Genomic DNA, 19,147 nt, shown 5'->3' with positions numbered 1-19,147 from the left:
ATTATATCTTAGTGAGGAGTAAATGTTGATCATCAGAACGTAAGAAATAGAAGCAAGTTTAGGTTGTTTGGTGCCACATGTCCCCTCTGACAGTCAATAAGATCATAGCTGATCTTCTACCTCAGGGCCACTTTCCTACACTGGCCTTTGATTCTCTTAATATCTAAAAATCTATCCCTCTCTGTTTGAATATACTGTCTGTAAGATCATAGCCCTAGTGGCGAAAGAATATCAGTGATTCACCAGCTCTCTGGGAGAAGAGCTTTATTCTTTCTCTCCTGAATGTCCAAACCCCATTTTGAGACTGTGACCCCTGATTCTAGATTCCCCAGATCTGGGGCAAAATTAACCCTGCATTGATCTTGTACATTTCAATGAGATCATCTCTCTTTCTTCTAGATTTAAGGGAACAGAAGACAATTCTGCTTAATTGTTCCTCATTTGACAAACTCACCATCCCGAGGATCAATTCCAGATGCAGTCCACCAAGATTCCATATAACTGGAGCCAGATACCTCTACTGTGCATCTACACTCTCTTGCGATGATGGCCAACATACGGTTTGCCTTCCTAGTTGCTTGCTGAACCTGCACGTTAACTTTCAGTGATTCCTTTCGTGACACCCAGCTCCCTCCGACCACCAAAACTTTTCAACTCCACACCGTTTAAAGAATACTCCACCCTTCCGCTTTTACCACCATGATAGATGATGGCCTTTCCCATTCACTTAGCCTGAATACTCTCTGCATCCTTCTCACAGCTGATGCTGTCACCTAGCTTTGTCTGATCAGCAAACTTGGATTATGTTATACTTGATCCACTCATCCAAATCGTTGATACACATTGTAAGCAGCTTGAGCCCCAAAACAGATCCCTTTTATTTAGTGGCAATGTTTACATTGTTAGTATGGCTCTGAATCCTTAAACAAACCTGCAGCAACAGCATTGCTCTGCAGGCAGAAGATCATTGTTCAGGAAATAAAGTGTCAGTTGTCGAGGAATTATCTCACACCTTAAACTCAAAAAAGCCTCAGAGGAAAGCCTCTTTTGTTTCACCTGACTCCATGTCTCGCAGGAGCCTGGACAGGGTGGGAAGATGTAACTTGGTGCTCAACAGTGTCGACAGTGAGAAGGTAACTGCTGCATCTCATTGGTCACAGCCTTCCAATGTCCCATTTATTCCTGCTCTCCATTTTCTATCCCTTAACCAATTATGAATCAATGTTAGTATATTACCCAAACACTGTGTGCTCTAATTTTGCTTAATTAAAGTTCAAATTCACCCCATCAGCTGATTCACCTTACCTATTCTGGTAGTTACAACAAATTTCCCTATCATAGATCCATGTTGATTCTGCCTAGTACTTATCTTCCAAGTGCCGATATACCACTTTCTTCATAACAGATTTCAGTATTTTCCCTGCTATGAGATAAATATCCCTTTCTTTCTCTTTCCCTCCCTTATTAAACATTTGCTACCTTCCAACCTGTGGGAAACATTCAAGAATCAGTGGAATTTTGAAAGGTGACAATGAATGCATCCACAAACTCCGTCAAAATTCGAGGATGCAGCCATCAGGTCTTGTGGATTTATTGCCTTTCAGTCCCATTGATTTCTCCAGTACTAATTTTGACTCATGCCATATTTTTTGAGCTCCTTGTTCACTCCCGACCTTCCCGGGTCTATTTCCAGGTGGTTTTCCTGTGTCCTTACATGAAGACAAATTATTTGGTTAATTTCTCTGCCATTTCTTTTTTCCCAATATAATTTCTCCTATCTCAGACTAAAGGGACCAACATTAACTTCTGTTAATTATTTATTTACTTAACTAAGCTTTTCTGGTCTGTTTTTATGTTTCTCGTTTGAACACACTTGTACTTTCTGTTTCATTATCACTACCTTAACCCTCCATTTTTCCAATTACCCACATTTGATGTCAGTTTTGGTATTATAAGCCTTTTCCTTTGACCATCTTTAACTTTTCTTGATAGCTGGACCACTATTATTTTTACTTTGCCTTGAAAAATATATATTTTATTCGTTAAATGTCAGGTATTGCTCTTTTACTTTCATATCTTTTAATGTAGTTTCGCGATCTCCATATCTCATGCCTTTCTAGTTTACTTTAATCATATTCAAGACCCTGGTTTCAGACACAGGGAAGAACAACCAGCTTTTCTTTCCATAGTGCTGCGGGATTGTTTACACCCTACCTGAGAGGCAGAGGTAGCCTGAATTCATCCAAGAGGCACCGGAAGAGAAATTCATTCTTGTTTGCATTCACTAAACCCAGTATATAATAGCATATATGCATCATCCATTGCTTCGGAGATTCTGTTCTATTAAATCAATAGGACTGAATTTTGGAAAAAGATTACAATGCACATATGTTATCTATTGCACATGTAATGTATGCCACTCAGGATGAATCTTTACTCTGCCTTCTGCACCAGTGCAACAGTGCTGCTTAATTCTCTACAGTGCAATTTGAACCTTTGGATTCAGAAGGGAGAGTACTACCACAGAGTCAGAACTCACGTAGAATGTAAGAACATAAGAACCACGAGCAGGAATATACCAGGTGGCCCCTCAACCCTGCTCCAGGTAGTGTAGAGGTTAGCGTAACGCTATTACAGTGCCAGCGACCCAGGTTCAATTCCGGCCACTGTCTGTAAGGAGCTTGTACGTTCTCCCCGTGTCTGCGTGGGTTTCCTCCGGGTGCTCCAGTTTCTTCCCACATTCCAAAAGACGTACGGGTTAGGAAGTTGTGGGCGTGCTATGTTGGCGCCAGAAGCATGGCAACGCTTGCAGGCTGCCCCCGGAGCACTCTACGCAAAAAAAGATGCATTTCACTGTGTGTTTCGATGTACATGTGACTAATAAAGATATCTTGTCTTATCTTATCTTATACTTGAAGATCATGATTTGATTGTTGTCATCAACTCTTCTTTCTTGCCTGGTCTCCATGACTGTTTATTCCTCTGCAGTCCAAAAACATATCTATCGCAGCCTTGAATACATTTAATGACTTCGCATCCACAGGTCCCCGGGGCAGAGAATTCCAAAGATTCGTAATCCTCTAAGAAATTTCTCCTTATCTTTGTCTTAACTGTGTGTACCTTTACCCTGAGGCTAAACCCTCCTTCCCTCACCAGGAGAAATATCCTCACAGTATCTGTCCTGTCAATCTGTTCAGAATCTTGTGTTTAATTGAGTGGGTATAGATCCAATCCACTTAACCTTTCTCATAAAATTTCCCATTCACCCAAGGATTGAATCCAGCAAACTTTCTTTGTACTGCCTCCAAGTCAAATGTATCCTTCTTAAGTAAAGATAAATTGCAAATGTTTAATGATGCTGGATTTATTGTTTGATTCTGATTGAAGGGTAAATACCACAAGTTTCCTATACAATGCACTGTATTTATTGAATGTAACCTTTACTCACTAGAATATGCAAACATACATTTTCTGTATTTGCATAAAACTGATTTGGTTAAATCCTACACAACCGTGAATTCTTTGCAAAAAGAAAGAATTAGGCAGCACAGAGGCACAACCAGTTGAGCTGCTGCCTCACAGCTTCAGTGACCCAGATTCAGTCCTGACCTCCAGTGTTATCTGTGTGGAGTTTGCATGCACAGTAGTGTAGCGGTTAGCATAACGCTATTACAGCGCCAGAGACCTAGGTTCAATTCTGGCTGCTGCCTGTAAGGAGTTTGTACGTTCTCCCTGTGTGTCTGTGTGGGTTTCCTCCGGGTGCTCCGGTTTCCTCCCACATTCCAAAGACGTACAGGTTAGGAAGTTGTGGGCATGCTACGTTGGAGACGGAAGCGTGGCGACACTTGTGGGCTGCCCCCAGAACACTCAACGCAAAAAATGCATTTCACTGTGTGTTTTGATGTACATGTGACTAATAAAGAAATCTTATGTTTTCCCTGTGACCATGTGGGTTTCCTCCGGGTGCTCTGGATTTCTTCCACATCCTAAAAACATATGGGTTGGTAGGTTAACTGGCCATTGTAAAATACCTCCAATGTGTATGTAGGGGGTGATAACATCTGGGGGAGTTGATGGGAATAAAATGACATTAGTGCAGGATTAGTGCAGATGGGTGGTTGATGGTTTGTGCAATCCTTGTAGAGCCAAGGGCCTGTTTATGTGCTGTATCTCTCTATGATTCTAATAATCAGAACGCATACAATAGGCTCTAAGGTAGAAATATATGTTGGTGAGAATGGTTTGCTTCAATATTGAATGGCGCAGAGCAGATGGATCTGGTGGCTTTGGCTTAGATGTACTACTGGTTAACAACAAAGGTTAACAACATTCAGGTAACACCTTTTACACAGTGAAATGCCCTAGAGTGTTTCACAAGGTTTTTAGTGTGGAAAATTTGACATCAAGTCACATCAGAGGATATTGGGATTGTTGCTTGGTCAAAGGCATGGATTTTTAAGACCATAAGGCACAGGAGCAGAATTAGGCCATTCGGCCCATCAAATCTGCTCTGCCATTCAATCATGGTTTTTTTCAACCCTATTTTCCTGCCTTCTCCCCATGACGTTTAACTCCCTCACCAATCAAGAACCTATCAATCCCTGCTTTAAATACACCCAATGACTTGGCCTCCACAGCCCTCTGTGGCAATGAATTCCACAGATTCACCACCCTCTGGCTGCAGAAATTCCTCCTCATCCCATTTCCTTATTCTGAGGCAGCGTCCGCGGATCCTGGACTCTCCTACTAATGGAAACATCCTCTCCATGTCCACCCTATCCAGGCCTTTCAGTATTCAGGAAGTAACACTTTTAAACAGGGGAGAAGGGGTTCATAACACTGATGAACCAAGCTTCATCAGTGTTAACTATGAAACCACAGGAATTGTGGTACATAGGCTCGCTTCGTTCACCCAGGTCCTTCAGGAATGGAAATCTGTCCTTCTCACCAAGTCTATATGTGAATCCACACCCAGAAAATGTGGTTGACTCATAACTGCCTCCTGAGATCAGGGGTACTTAGACATGACAATAAATGGCCAAAAACAAGATGCAGGAGGAACCCAGCAGATCAGGCAGCATCTGTGGAGGGAAATCCAGACCCCCCCCCCCCCCCCAGCCTCTGATCAGTTACTTCCACATTCCAGTGTGTGTGTGTGTGTAAAAAACAAAAAAATAACTCAAATTGCGGACGGGACCTAGAGCAAAGTGTAGCGTGCAAGGTGCCGGAGGGAAGGAGCAGGCAGCCCCACGGAGGGAGGGAGGGGAGGGAGAGGTGGAGGGAGGGAGAGAGAGGGAGAGGGGGGGAGGAGAGGGGAGGGAGGGGAGGGGGAGGGGAGGAGGGGAGGGGGAGGGGGAGATGGAGAGAGAGGGAGGGGGAGGGGGGAGGAGGAGAGGAGGAGAGGGGAGGGGGAGGAGGATGGGGGAGGAGGGGAGGACGAGGAGGGAGGAGGATGGGGGAGGGAGAGGGGGAGATGGGGAGATGGGGGAGAGGGCCAGGCTGGGGGAAGTATGTGGGCTGGGGGGAGCCGGCTCTCCCGCCCATGTGCAGGCAGCAAAAGGGGGCGGCAGTCGGAGCGGGGAGGCGGGTCCGCGTCAGGTGCAGGCTGGCGTCACCGCCCTCATTATGCTGAGGCGGCGCCGGCTGGTGGACGCGGGGCGGCTGGGCGGAGCAGTGGAATGTGAGAGTGCGAGGTGAGCTGGGGGCTAGAGCAGAGATTAAGTTTGCAGCGGAAAAGACTGGCGCTCTCCCCCCTCTCTCTTTACAACCCACCCCACACACACACATAGGTCGCGGAGATGGAGAAGCGCTACTTCAGCATGGCCGAGGTGCAGCAGCACACCACGGCCAGAGTCCTGCTGGATCATTCCATGAGCGGCGGGTGTACGACGTGTCCGCCTTCATCCCACGCCACCCGGGCGGCCAGCAGCTGCTGGTGCAGCGGGCGGGCAGGGACGTGAGCCGGGACATGGAGGGACCGCCGCACCGGCACAGCACCAACGCCCGGCGCTGGCTGCAGCAATACTACATCGGCGAGCTGAGGCGGGAGGATGAGGAGGAAGAACTGGAAGAATTCGGCCAGAAGCAACAGGTGCGAGACTTTTTGATTCTGGATTGCTTAAAATATGTTTCTCTGAGGTCGAAAGTTGTCACCAATGCCCCTAATCTTCGGGGGTCTCTGTTAATTGCAGCGCCGCCTGTAAATGGCATTTTGTGCAATGTCATTCCGGGGAAATGAAGGGGACGGGTTGACTGGTGTTTCTTTCCAGCCCCTTGCAAAATAGAGGCAGGTATGGATGGGATGGCAAGCAGCGAAAGTAAACAGAGCTGCCCATGTGGTGCAGCGCTGGGAGTGTTGGCTGCAGAGAGGGGGCTTGCACTGGCACAGCCGGGATGGGTGTGTGTTGCTTGTGTGAGTTTTTATGTGGTGGGGGGGGGGGGACGGGGGCACCACTGAAGTGGATTTCTGTAAACAACACACCTGGAAGCTAGCTGTTCTTTGTAACCTTTCGAGACTGCTAGTGTGTTGTTTCTTTTTTTCTCTCTGTTGTTGTTTGAAGAACGCACCTGCTACACAGTATCTGGAATGGGACGGATCCGGGCTGCGTGGGGGGAAATTACAGCGGCTTTCTGACCTCGCAGTCAATGCTAGTCTTTAACACAGCGTGAAGTCGGTGACCGAGTTTTGATTTGAACTCAAGACCGAAAGTATTTCCTCGCTGGGGTGGGGGAGGAAGCTTGGACATGTGATTGTGTGTGAAAAGAGGAAATTAGTTGAAAGAAACACAAAATCAGACAGCGTTAAATAACTAGCTTTGTGAGGCGAATGGATTTGTGCACTGGTTCCTGCCGTGGAGAAACAGGTGCAGCGAAAAGCTGCCTTTTTTTGTGTAAAGGGGCGTTGACCGGTGCAGCCAAACCAGTTCAGCAAGTACGTGGGGCCCACAGCTTGCATTTATTTCTCTCTCCTTCCCCCGTTTCCCCCACCGCGTCTCTTTTTTTATCATTGGGCCTGCTGCACGGGGGGCGGGGAAAGCAAGAGAAATTTGAAGCATCTTTAAAATGCTTCAGAATAAATACGATGGCATCGAGATACCAAAGCTGGGCTGATTGCGAATGCTGCCAGGAGTTGGCCGCGTACTGCGGAGTGGTGGATTCTAGTTTAATTAAATTTATCTTGGTCCTGAAGTGTCGCTGGGTTACAGTTGATGGGTTTACAAGTCCAGGTGCGAGAAATTGATTCTCAGCGTGTAACGTTGATTTTTCTCTCGCCTTGATTGCTTTATCCACTTTTTTTTCCTGCAAAGTGGATTTAGTACTTACCGCAGATTTTTAAGGTGTATTTTATATGGGTAAATGAACGCTTAGTGCACATTTCCAGATAATTTGAGAACAAGAATTGATTGTGCAGGTTTTTTTTTTGCAAAGCACTGACATTTTCCCATGAGTGTTTTATTCAAGTCCTTCTGAAAATTACCACTTTTTTTAAACACAATTCTACAATTTTTTTAACTAGTTCTACAAAATTACTTATTCTTTTCAGACAGGTTATTCCCGATCACAATAGTCATAATCTGTTATTTTAAGTTTTTGTACTGTTTGTGTTTTCTGCTGATTTTCTTAATTTCTCTAGTTATTGACACTTAAGCTGCTGTAAGTAGTTTCTCATTTATTCCACACAGTGCTTTGTTTTGATCACCTCTATCAAATCTGCTCCTCCACTGCCCTAGATGAAATAACCCAAGCTTCTGTATTCAGTGCACATAACTTATTCCTGGGAGCATTCTAGTAAGTCAATCTGTGCTTCGAATCGGATACCTTGCCATGCTTTCTCCGGTGAATTGAACACATTTCACCAGCTGAGGCCTGTCTGAAGTTGCTCAGCTTCAACTAAAGCAGCAGTCAGCTGATGAAATGTTTGATGGCAACTTCCTGGCTTTATTCTCCGTGCCTCTACTGGTATTGCTAAGGAAGTTGTGTATGTTTTTGGCAACCTTAATGTCCTGCCACATTTAAGGATTGTGTATGTCCAGGATTTTCCCTGATCCTATATTTAAAATAAAGGTTTGTATTTCAGTTTGCTGCATTTCCTCATTCTTCCTATTGGAAAATGTATCACTGTACTCTGCTACAAACTACTTCTGGCATGATTGCTGATTTTAACAGACACGTGATGCCTGCTTGAAGTAGTTGTTACCCTTTGTAATTGATATCTTTTGATGTGGGTGTACAAGGAATTATTTAAGCTCGAGCTCACAAATCATTGTAGGCAGTAGGCCAAACCATTAAATGTACACTTAAGGTGGCAGAAATAAGATCTGTTTTATTGTGAAAACCAAATGCAGGAAATAATTAGATCAGCTGATAAAGAATAATTGGTGTTTTAGATAACTGGTTGGGAACCTGGTGAAGAAATGGTGGGATGATGGTAGTAATTTGGTGATACTGCTTTTGTAATGGAAGTAATGTCTAGAGGCAAGATAGTGCTTGTGAACATTGTTCTCCATTAGATTTTTCTTCGTGGGAGTGATTAGTGAGAAGTTTTTGATGTGGACTTTGGTTTAAAAATGATGCACTGTTGGTGAGTGTTGCAAAGTTGGCCCTTGATGGTCTTAATAAGAAATCAGAGCTTGTTACCACACTATTGCCAATGGCCTTGCTGCATAGGCTCTTCCCTCTTGGCACTGAATCATAGTGATAAGTCTTAAGATATTTCTGGGATATCAAACTCCATATTTGGTCTGAAAATGTCAAAGCATTAACTTATCCCTTTTTAAAAAATTAATACTATATTGACTTTTATAGTTGCCATTTGTTAAGTTGCTGGTGTACAAGCAATCTGTCCTCCGTCCTACATTCTTGAGGCAGATTTTATTTCCTCTGCAAGATGCATCATGAATGTTTACTATTTGTCTTCTCCCTGCAACCCCCCCCCCGGGCTTGTCTCATAAGGTTGTGTTTTCTCTCTTGCTTTTTTTTCTTATTAGAAAAATTCTGACTGTCATTCTTAATTTGGAGCTGCAGTTTTTTTTTTTGCAGTACCAAGGAGATGGTTGCCAAATCTTGTTTTATTGTGTAGCAATGCAGGTGTTTTTAGCCTTATAGTATCAGCATTATAAATCAGTATTTTTCTTCACAGGCTTTCGTTATTTTGTCATTCTCTATTTGAAGAATATAAATGGAGCGGATTGCCTCTAGGGCAGTAAGTTGAAGTTGAGTCATGAGTTTATGGGCTCAAACCCTACAGGAGAGGAAATGCATAGTCTAGGCTAAATTTAGTGCCATATTGAGGATATACTGCAAGGCCTTTCAGTTGAGAAACTTGCACCCTCCCGGGTTATAAACAATTGCTTGATATTTTGAAAGTGGAAATTGGTGTTGTGGACAAAAGAATATTATAGTGGGGTCAGGTGGGAATTGGCTCAAATTGAAGTGGAAGTCCTAATTTATTACAGTTTCTCAGGACATTGGCTATCAGCCATGTGGCTGATGGTGAACTCAGATATGGCTGATTGGAATTCTGATGTGAAAATAAATGCTTATGGAACCAGTCTATTACAGGTGCTGGGAATCAAATAAAAACATAAAATAGGTTAAGTACTTGGGCCAGGCACTATCTATGGCGATGATATTTTGGGTTCATGACTTTTCATCTGCAATGTGGTAGTAGAATCTGGCTATAGCATCTCCATGCTTATTCATTTGTAACTTACCCAGGTAATTCATGCACAAAAATTGTCCTTTGGCTGCTTGGATTCTTATTAAATGTACATGTTTGTTCTTGGCTATCAGTGGGGTGGCGCCTTGGATATTTGGCCTTTGACAGTGCTGAGTCCATGCGTCTTATGGGTAGCAAGTGGTCTATCTCTTCCCCCCCCCCCCCCCAACATCCTCTGTATTTTTTTGAGTCTTTAACCTTTGTATCTGTAGAACTGTTCGTGGAATTTCCATCCATGTAGTTTTATTAGCTTTTGGATCTCCTGGTCATTCCCCTCAAACTAGATCTGGTGTGTTCTGGTAGTGAAGCACTTGAGAGAGTGTTGGCTAATCATGGTGGGTGTCACGGTACCCAGTGATCCCTTCCTTCCTTTATGCTTTATCCTTAATCCTCCAAATCCACTGGCAGTATAAAGAAACCACTGTTGGTGTCTCCATCCAAGTCAGCACCTCCAGGATTGAGATCCTGATTGCACTTAATTGCTTCCACATGCCAGACATCAGACTGGGGGGAGGGGGGGGAAGCAATTCAAGACTGTGCAAGAGATGACCTGGTGGACCAGACTGAGGAAAGGTTGACTTAAACATTATCTGAATAAAATCTTTTCAAATGGAATATCATATGTTGGTAAAAATTCATTAAATCTGCTTTCCACTCTACTTCTCTCCCCATCACCATTCAAATGGAATATCATATGTTGGTAAAAAATTCATTAAATCTGCTTTCCACTCTACTTCTCTCCCCATCACCATTCTCAGCAATGCAAATGAAATAGTATGAAGCAGTCATCGAAGGTAAAAACTGCTGACATCAATGATGGGAAAGTGCTCTCAACTGGTTCAGTGTAGTTGTGACTGCACTGTCAATTGGGCACTGCCTGTAACCAGTTTGTATGGTTTGTGTCTTTGGATTCTGTGCAATTGAGAGGCTGTCTGCAACAACATTAGGAGACTGTCAGACCGTGCAGTAGCTATAGCCAGTTCTAAGTTTTTGGAATGTATTTTGCACATGAATCAGTGTAACAAAGCCATGTCTTGCTTCACACCTGAATGCAGCAAAAGATAATGTTTTGAGCAGGGATTGATTAGTGTGTATCAGTCACTTACCAGCCAAAGATTCTCCAGGAAGAGGAGATGCAAGAGACCACAGGTGATGGAATCTGGAGCAACAAATAAGATGCTGGAGGAACTCAGCGGTCAGGCAGCATCTGTGGAGAGAAATGGGTAGTATTTCAGATGAAGACCCTTCATTTAGACTAGGTGGTTGGCAGGTGTGCAAGCACTGCCCACAAGTTCCTGACTAATTTGTGCACTATCCGGCACTGCAAATGTATTGCTTGTGTATCTTTACTGGATCTCAGATTAGGAAGTCATCTTCCCAACAACTTTGGGACAATCTTCACTGGAAGGAGCACAGTCATAATGTTGAACACGTTGCATTTGTAGGATCCCATTGTTCATGAAGGTTTGCATGTGTTGAGGTGGTATCCACTTGGCTGGATGAGAGCAAGGCATGGAAGGGTGTGAAGATGAGCTTGAGGATTTTAAATGAGCTGTTAACTTGTTTGGGTGCAGTCTCTGACTGCTTTTTTATTGCTGTGAAGGATCTGCTTTACTCCAGAGATGTGATGGCTTCAATCACAATGGAGTAGTCTGTAACTATAGCTGAAATAGTGGCTTTGATTTTTTTTGTCAATGTTGACTGAAGGCCAAGACCTGCCAACTGAATGCTGGGTGGGTAGATGCTTAATTCTGAAGCATATGCATGACTAAAGGTCAGTGTGGGCAATGAACTCTACTTTGAGTGATTCAAACACTGCATTGCTTGAATCTGTAGTGGTATTATGAGTGGCTGATGTGATGCTGTTTTGCCACAGTATAAATGTGATGGGACTAACTGTTCAGTAGCTTGTATTCCAGGGTTGAGTGGGAAGAGGTGGTGTTCAGCAAATGTCTCATGGTCATAATCCAGTACTCTTTCTGCAACATCCATAAGTATAAGCAAGGCTACTTGGCAAAACATTCTTCAGTTCTCAAGGGTGACCTGAGCTTCCATTTGCCTGTAACTAATTTCCCATTTCACTTCCAATCTGAACTGTCTTTGAACTTTGGAACAAATACAGGAACCCACAGTAAGCTTGAGGAACATCACCCCATCTTCATTCCCCCAAACACCTTTGTTTTTCATTAACCTTTTACCAGCCAGTGCTGCCACCACATTCCACTCACTCCCGTCCTCGGCCCTCATTGCAGACCTTTTGGTTCCCTCCACCTTAACCCCTTTTCTCTGCAGTTTAGTTTTTCCAGCTCTAAAAGATCATCACCCAAAACAACTTCTTTCTGTACAGATGTTGCTTGATCTGCATATTTCCACCATTTTGTTTATTCTGTAGGTATGCTTGGTGCTTTAAGTTCAGAGAGCCTATTACTTGCAGAGTTGAGTTTATACCTTTAGACTTTAGATCCTCTGACTAAAGCTTTTATCTGATTTTTTTTGTGTGTGCATTGGATCTGGTTTATTTTGGAAGTCTTTGAAGATCTGTTTGTATGACTTGAGTTGCTTGAACTTTGGAAGTTGTATTCCAGTTTAGTGCTGTGATGAATACCATTTTGATGCAAATAAATGGGCACGTACCCGTCAATGGAAGATTGGCAATGAATATTCAGGTTGAAATTGTGTGATTGAAAGAATATTTTGCATTTGCTGTTTGTGTGTGATAGACATTGCAGCTTTGGAGAAATGAAGTGCTGTAATTCATCTTGTGTAGATATTGCAGTATAGTGCACCAGGATTAATGTGAATTGTTAGGGTATCACACATGTACCAATTGGGCTGCTTTGTCCTTTTGTTATTGAGCTGCATCTGTTGTTGAAACTACTCTTGTAGAAGTGTAGATTATTCTGTTACTTTAATGCACCTTATGAATGATTGAAACTCCTTTTCTTGAAGCAAGTGGATGAGTCACTGGCCACAGAATGCCAGTTATATGACCTATTCTTTCCAGTTTGTTTAGTGGGTCCAGTTAAGTTCCTTGTTAATAGTGACTCCCTCCACCCTCTGGTAATGAATTTAGAATCAGCAGTATTTAATGTCAAGGGGAGGTGGTCATTTCCTGACACTTGAACAATGAAAATATTACTTAAGCCAAACTCTAAATGTTATCAGAATCTTGCTGCATCACAGTGTGAACAATTTCATTATCAGGAGCTGAAATTGTGAGGATCTTCAAAAACAAATGTTTTTATTTCCCTTTATTTATTGAAAGGGTATCATTGAAGCTGTGGTCTTAAACTTAGGATACGACTGAGGAAATTCATCTCAAATGATGTCCTGCTTTAAGATTTTAGTTTCCTAACAATACTTTCTTTTATTCTAGATATGACTCCAGCCAGTCAAGTTCCCCACCCCTACCAATTTCCATAGATTTTCATTTTATCTGGCCAAGTCTGGCATTGAGTCCAACTACTACTTTGTCATCAAAAATGATAACTTTCATCCTACTGCTATTATAATCTTATGTCTCAGGCTAACATGTAAATTGTACAGGAGCTAAGTACAAGCCATTCTTTAAGAATGATTGACTCATGAACACCCCTACGTACAAACAAGTTCCCATAATAGTAAATTCAAAAGTCCAACATAAACATGTTGGGTTCCTTCGAAGGGCAGAACTAGTTTTCTCTTTCCACTTCTAGTAATTGTTCTTATTCGTCTCGAGTGCTTTTGATGATATTCACAATAATTTGAGGTATGGTTACCCTATTGAGTGATTTTTATGTACTTTCCAACTAATGAACATTAGTGGGGGGGAGAAAGCTGTTTGTAACCTGGGGACACCCTGTAGCCCTTTGTGGAGCCAAAACTGAGCAAAAGTGAGTAGCTTATTGATAATTGTCACTTAAAGCGTTGCTGATATAATTTTGTGAGTAAACCTGGGGAGTAATTGGCCATTCCCAACTCTCCACAAAAACCAGGACAAGATGTTTATCTGGGCAAGCTTCCACGTTTTGGTTGGATACCAGAATTGTACTTAATATTGGAACACCTTGCCTTGTACTGAAATGCTTTCTAGTGTTATATTTAGTAGAACTACATTTGCGTACTCAACAGGTCTAGTTGTTGAACTCTAAATTTTCAACTAAATATAAAGGTGTATCAACACTAACAAGGTAGCGTTTGCTCTTGGTTTTTATGTATCAGATCAGCTTTGGAAGAAGTGTATTGTCTCATTTGTAGCTCACTTCAACTATTTGGGCATGATAGTTACGAATTAGCTTTCCATTAATTTAGAAGACACTAACAATTCTAGTGCCTCTTTATCTAATAAAATTTATCCATTGTAGTTCAGGAATGCTATCAAACAATATTGAACCATGCTGCAATTAAAAGGACTTGTGACCAAAAGCTTGATTTGAACTGGATTTTAAGAAACCTTGTAAATGGTGCAGAGAGAGAGAGAAGGTGGGCATTTGGCAATGCATGGCATCAGTGTTGGAAGAATTTTATTTTGGGAATAAGCAAGTATAACAAGACTGCAGATATTCTGGGTTATAGAGATTAAGGAAGTTGTATTTCAAAGAGATTTGAAAATTGGAGTGAGAATCCTTTTTTAAACCAAGAGTCAGTGAACATCAATTGCAAAGGCTGACTAGGACTTGGTGTACAATGCAGGGAGAGGAGATGCAAAATTGATTTTATCCTTCTAGAGGAAAGTTGCCAAGAGTTATTTTTCAGTTCTAGACTTTGCAAAGATTGGACTAATTTAAAATCCTACCTGGTAGGAGATTTGTTGACGATGTTTTTTATATCCCTCTTACTGACAGGTAATTTCAAACCATTTACTAGGCCATGCAATTTGCAGTTGGTGCATGGGGCAAAAAAACTGCTTCAGATGGTTCTGTCTAAATGAACTATTATAAATTTCAGACCTTGATTTCTGAGCTTGCACATCTATATAAAAAAAAAATGGATTCAACATTTGTTTGCCAGGCTTGGTATAGTGAGTAATTGAGGAATCTAAACTGAATTTAGTTGTGATAGGTGTGTTTTAAGATACCAAATCATGGTATGAGATGCCATTTCTTTCATAACCCATAACATCACAATTCCATGTCCTGTGGCACTTTGCCCTATTTATTGAATCTCTTGAGGGAAACGTTATCTTTGTCTAACCATATAGATGCCACGGCCAAGAAAGCTCACCAGTGCCCCTACTTCCTCAGGAGGCTAAAGGAATTTGGCATGTCCCCTCTGACACTCACCAATTTTTATCAATGCTCCAGAGAAAGCATCCTATCTGGGTGCATCACAGCTTGGTATGGCACTGCTCTGCCCGAGACTGCAAGAATCTGCAGAGGGTTGTGGACACAGCTCAGCCAGCACATGGAAACCAGCCTCCCATCCATGGACACTGTCTACACTTCTCACTACCTTGGTAAAGCAGCCAATGTGATCAAAGATCCCACTCTCCCTGGATATTCTTTCTCCTCCGCTCTACCATTGGGCAGAAGATACAAAAGCCTGAAAGTGCGTATCACCAGGTTCTATCCTGCTGTTAAAAGACTGTTGGCCCCCTAGTATGATGAAATGGACTCCTGACCTCACAACCTACCTTGTTTTGACCTTGCACCTTATTGTCTACCTGCACTGCACTTTCTCTAATTGTTACACTTCTGCATTCTGTATTGTTTTCCCTTGTACTATCTTAATGCACTGTTGTAATGAATTGATCTGTATGAACAGTATGCAAGACAAGTTTTTCACTGTACCTCAGTACATGTGACAATAATAAACCAATGTCAAAACTGTTGTGCACCATGTTTGCTCATCCCCAAAGGTGGTTAGGAAACATTCTGGAATACTTGTCTTCCTACAGGATCTCCTCCATATCCCATTTGATTTGTGCATAGTGGACTTGATATTGAATTGTTTTTAAAGTATTTTAACTTTTGCACATCTTGCCTGAGCATTTGTCAATTAACTTTTAATGGCCAGTAAGTCAGGACCTCGCTGGTCAAGAAATTGGTTTGGGAAGTTGCTGCTGCTGCAAGCAAGTGATGGAGGAGCAGTGTGTATGGGTTTGCTGAAACAGGCCAGGTAGACCTTGTGTGCTTACCTGTGCCTGTACCATTTCTTGTCATTGCCAGCTCCCTGTTGGCTGGTTAAATATTTTTGAATGCCTGTTTTGAAGAGTTTTTCTTTGACATGTTTCTTTCTTCCTTCCCATACTATTGTCTAACTATGCACTATCTGTCACTGTTATAGTTTTATCCTAGTGGGATTCATTTGTACAGAAGCAACAATATTTGCCAGATGCAGTACCTAAATACAAAATGAGCTATCATCCTGGTTGTCAATATGAATTTCTCTTGCAAAAGGACCTTCACTGTTAGGGTTAACAAGTTCTCGCATTTTCACACTACTGAGGCCAATATGGGGATCATTGACTCACCAGAGATGAGGCAGGAGGTGCCTGATGGGCAGGTAGCTGGATAGTTCATGAGGTGATGTTTCTTCTGTTTACACAGGACTTCTGTGTGCTCCCAAAGTATGGACTTGGTGCTAATCCAAATATTCCTTGTTCTACTTTGAACAGTCATGGGTCAGGGATTCCCAAGAATCGGTGGGGATGTTGCTTTTCTTTGAAGATGGCTTTGAACATATCCTTGAATATTTTCCTCTGTCCACCTGGTAACCAGGTAAATTCTTCCTGTGATAGAACAATGTTTCAGGAGTCAGGTGATGAGCATGTGACAGATGTATCCCGGTCAGCTTAATTAACAGAGTGTATCTACAGCCTCAGTGCTGGGATATAGACCGAGAGGAGGATACTATGTTGGTTCACTTGCCTTTCCAGTGACATCAGAGACTGGTGGTATCTTTCCAGTGCCTTGACATGTATGGTGTAAATAGTACAAGTCTCAGAAGGATATAGGTGTACAGGGATTATTGCTGCCCAGTAGCCTGCGAGTTTTGTGTCGGGTTTAAGGTTTTGATTCTTCAAAACACCTTTCCTCAGTCAACCAGAAGCTGAGCTGCTGCAGTGAAGGTGCTGGTGAGTATGATTTGTCTGCCTCTGCTGAGAGGTGGCTCACTAACCAGTGCGTGCATGTGTTTATTGCACTGCTGTATTTATTGAATCTAGTTTGCTTGCCATTAGCTGATGGCTCACTTGTATCATTCTCACCTTGTATCAGCAAACTGATTTCAAAACCTACTTTATTCACACTGATGTGGCATTGCATCACTAAGGAAGTGATCTTGTTTTGTGGTTGCATCTTTTGACTTGAGTTGTTAAAAGCAACCTTGACTAGATCCTGAACAAAATGACACTTTTTGAAGACCATGGTCCTTCCCCAAGTCCTGGTTAATACTGATTCATCAACCAACTGGAAATACTCAGGACAGGCAGCATCTGTGGGAGAGATTCATGGGCAACACGGTGACTCTGTTCCAGAAGCTCATGAATCTTTCGCACATGCTCTTGGGTGCAGTTTGTGTGGAGGTTGCACATTTCTCCCATGACCATTTGGTATTCTATCAGGTGCTCTGGTTTCCTCCCCTATCCCAAAGACTTGCTGCAAGGTTGATTGGCTACTGTAAATTACCCCTAGTGTTGATGGGGAAGAAATGGATTGATACAATTTGTTTGTTGGAAGCTGACATGAACCCAGTGGGGCCATGTAACTTTGGGACCTTTTTTCATCAGAACAAATTAGTTTCACAATCTAAATGTATGTAGTACAGAGAATACTGTTCGTAAATATTCTTGATTTCCAGTGGCAGCACTGTTCTAGCTGCCTACTCTTAGAATAATGCTGTATATTGTTGCATTGTTGATGCTTTTGGTGCTTTGCATTTGCTGTCTCTTCCCAATGTTGGCGTTCTGTCTCTTGTCACAGCAGACAAGAGTAACCTTTATCCATCTCCCTGCTGTGCTCAGCTTCAGAATTAAAACGAATGCTGAGGTTGTTTACGGATCCCTTGTAAATTGCAGATCAGGCACCCATGTATTAAAATGTCCTTTATCTCAAGGGCAGCATCCTAAAAGAATCTATTGTGCCTAGCTTAAACGGTTTCTTCATTTTGTTACTAAATTCCTCAATTTTATCCCCCACCTCCCTTTCCAAAGAATCAGCCTTATGTTTGTATTCCCATCTCAATGCTCCAGTTGTTTCCCAAGTCTTTCACATTGTGCTCTGTTTACCACTATGCCAATCTATAGTGGCTGTAGACATTTCAAATGCCAGATATTCCCTATTCAAAAACAACCCACAGTATTTACAGTTCTAAATCAATTTCTATATTAAATCAGGCTTGTGTTTTCATTGCATGTGTAACAATTCTCCAGTTGACCCTCAAAGATGCCTTTAGTGTTTTAATGTCAATGGAATATCACAGACCAGATTGGTCTTACAATACTGAGATGTGCATTTTCTTTATAATTTTATTCTAGGCCTATGCTGCATTCACCAGTATAGAGTTGAACACATTAATTTGCTTCCTCCCTCCCTAATTTGCTGGAGTTGGAACCCAGATTGGTTGGGTTTTACAATTGAAACATCCATTTAATAATGGCTTACTTAATAAGCTGTGCCCACATCATTTGGGCGTATAGTATTGCTGACTGGTTCTACATGAGTGTTGAGTAATTGGGAAAGTTATTGGAAAGTGACTGGTGTATCGGGAAAACATTAATGCAGCCCCAAATTTGGTACCAGGATCTGATCTACTCGGGAATAAACCTTTTTCCAAATTTCATATTCTGTGCCCTGCTGGACAAAAGTGGCTTTAATTCTATGAAGATATCAAGCATTTCAATTCAAATGGTGGGATTTAATTGAGCTATTTTGTTTTCAAATTTTACTTTGACTTCCTGACGTGACACCAGAGGAATCGCACAGTCTGTGAGATGAGACTGTGTGAGATCACTTCCATGTATAGTAAGATGGCAAGTCTGCAGTTACAACAGTAATATTCTATTTAATGAGCTAGATGAGTTTAACAATTGTGGTTTTGTTTAATGTTTGGCATGCAGTGCAAGCAATGGAGATGAGAATATTTTAAAATCTGAAGGGTCTTTGAAAATATAAAACACTGCAAATACTTGGATTGGGCAGCAATAATAGATGAGCAAAAAATTAAGAACATCAAAAGGTTTCAGATTCTCACTTTGTGCAAGTCTTTGCTTTTCCAATAAGATTGTTCCTAGGCACACTATTGATTTGCATGGTCATCTTTGGTGGTTTAAATATTATGAGGTAAGTTAATCAAGTAAATGATTTACACAGCTGAAAAGCCCTGGCATAATTCCAAAATACCCAAAAACTAGTAGTCACAAGTGTGAGTCACTAAGAATTCCAATAATGAATTTGCACGAAAGGTCTTTGCTCAGAAGTTGGCATGTGATGTAGCTTAAGCCAAGCTTTG

At 42.1% G+C, this 19,147-nt stretch overlaps 1 protein-coding gene across 1 annotated transcript in view; it reads left to right on the top strand.

Moving 5' to 3' along the window:
• The first annotated feature begins 5,673 nt into the window (after positions 1-5,673).
• The window catches only part of fa2h (fatty acid 2-hydroxylase), a 93,383-nt gene continuing 79,909 nt past the window's right edge, over positions 5,674-19,147 (top strand). Inside the window, 3 exon segments of the mRNA XM_052027943.1 lie at positions 5,674-5,846; positions 5,848-5,868; positions 5,870-6,091. Of these exon segments, the coding sequence (XP_051883903.1) occupies positions 5,799-5,846; positions 5,848-5,868; positions 5,870-6,091 (291 nt within the window). The 5' untranslated portion in view covers positions 5,674-5,798.

The sequence above is a fragment of the Pristis pectinata genome, chromosome 13 (genome assembly GCF_009764475.1).
Source record: "Pristis pectinata isolate sPriPec2 chromosome 13, sPriPec2.1.pri, whole genome shotgun sequence".
Taxonomy (NCBI): Eukaryota; Metazoa; Chordata; class Chondrichthyes; order Rhinopristiformes; family Pristidae; genus Pristis; species Pristis pectinata.
Note: the sequence above shows the minus strand (reverse complement) of the source record. Positions and strands in the feature narration are given on the sequence as shown.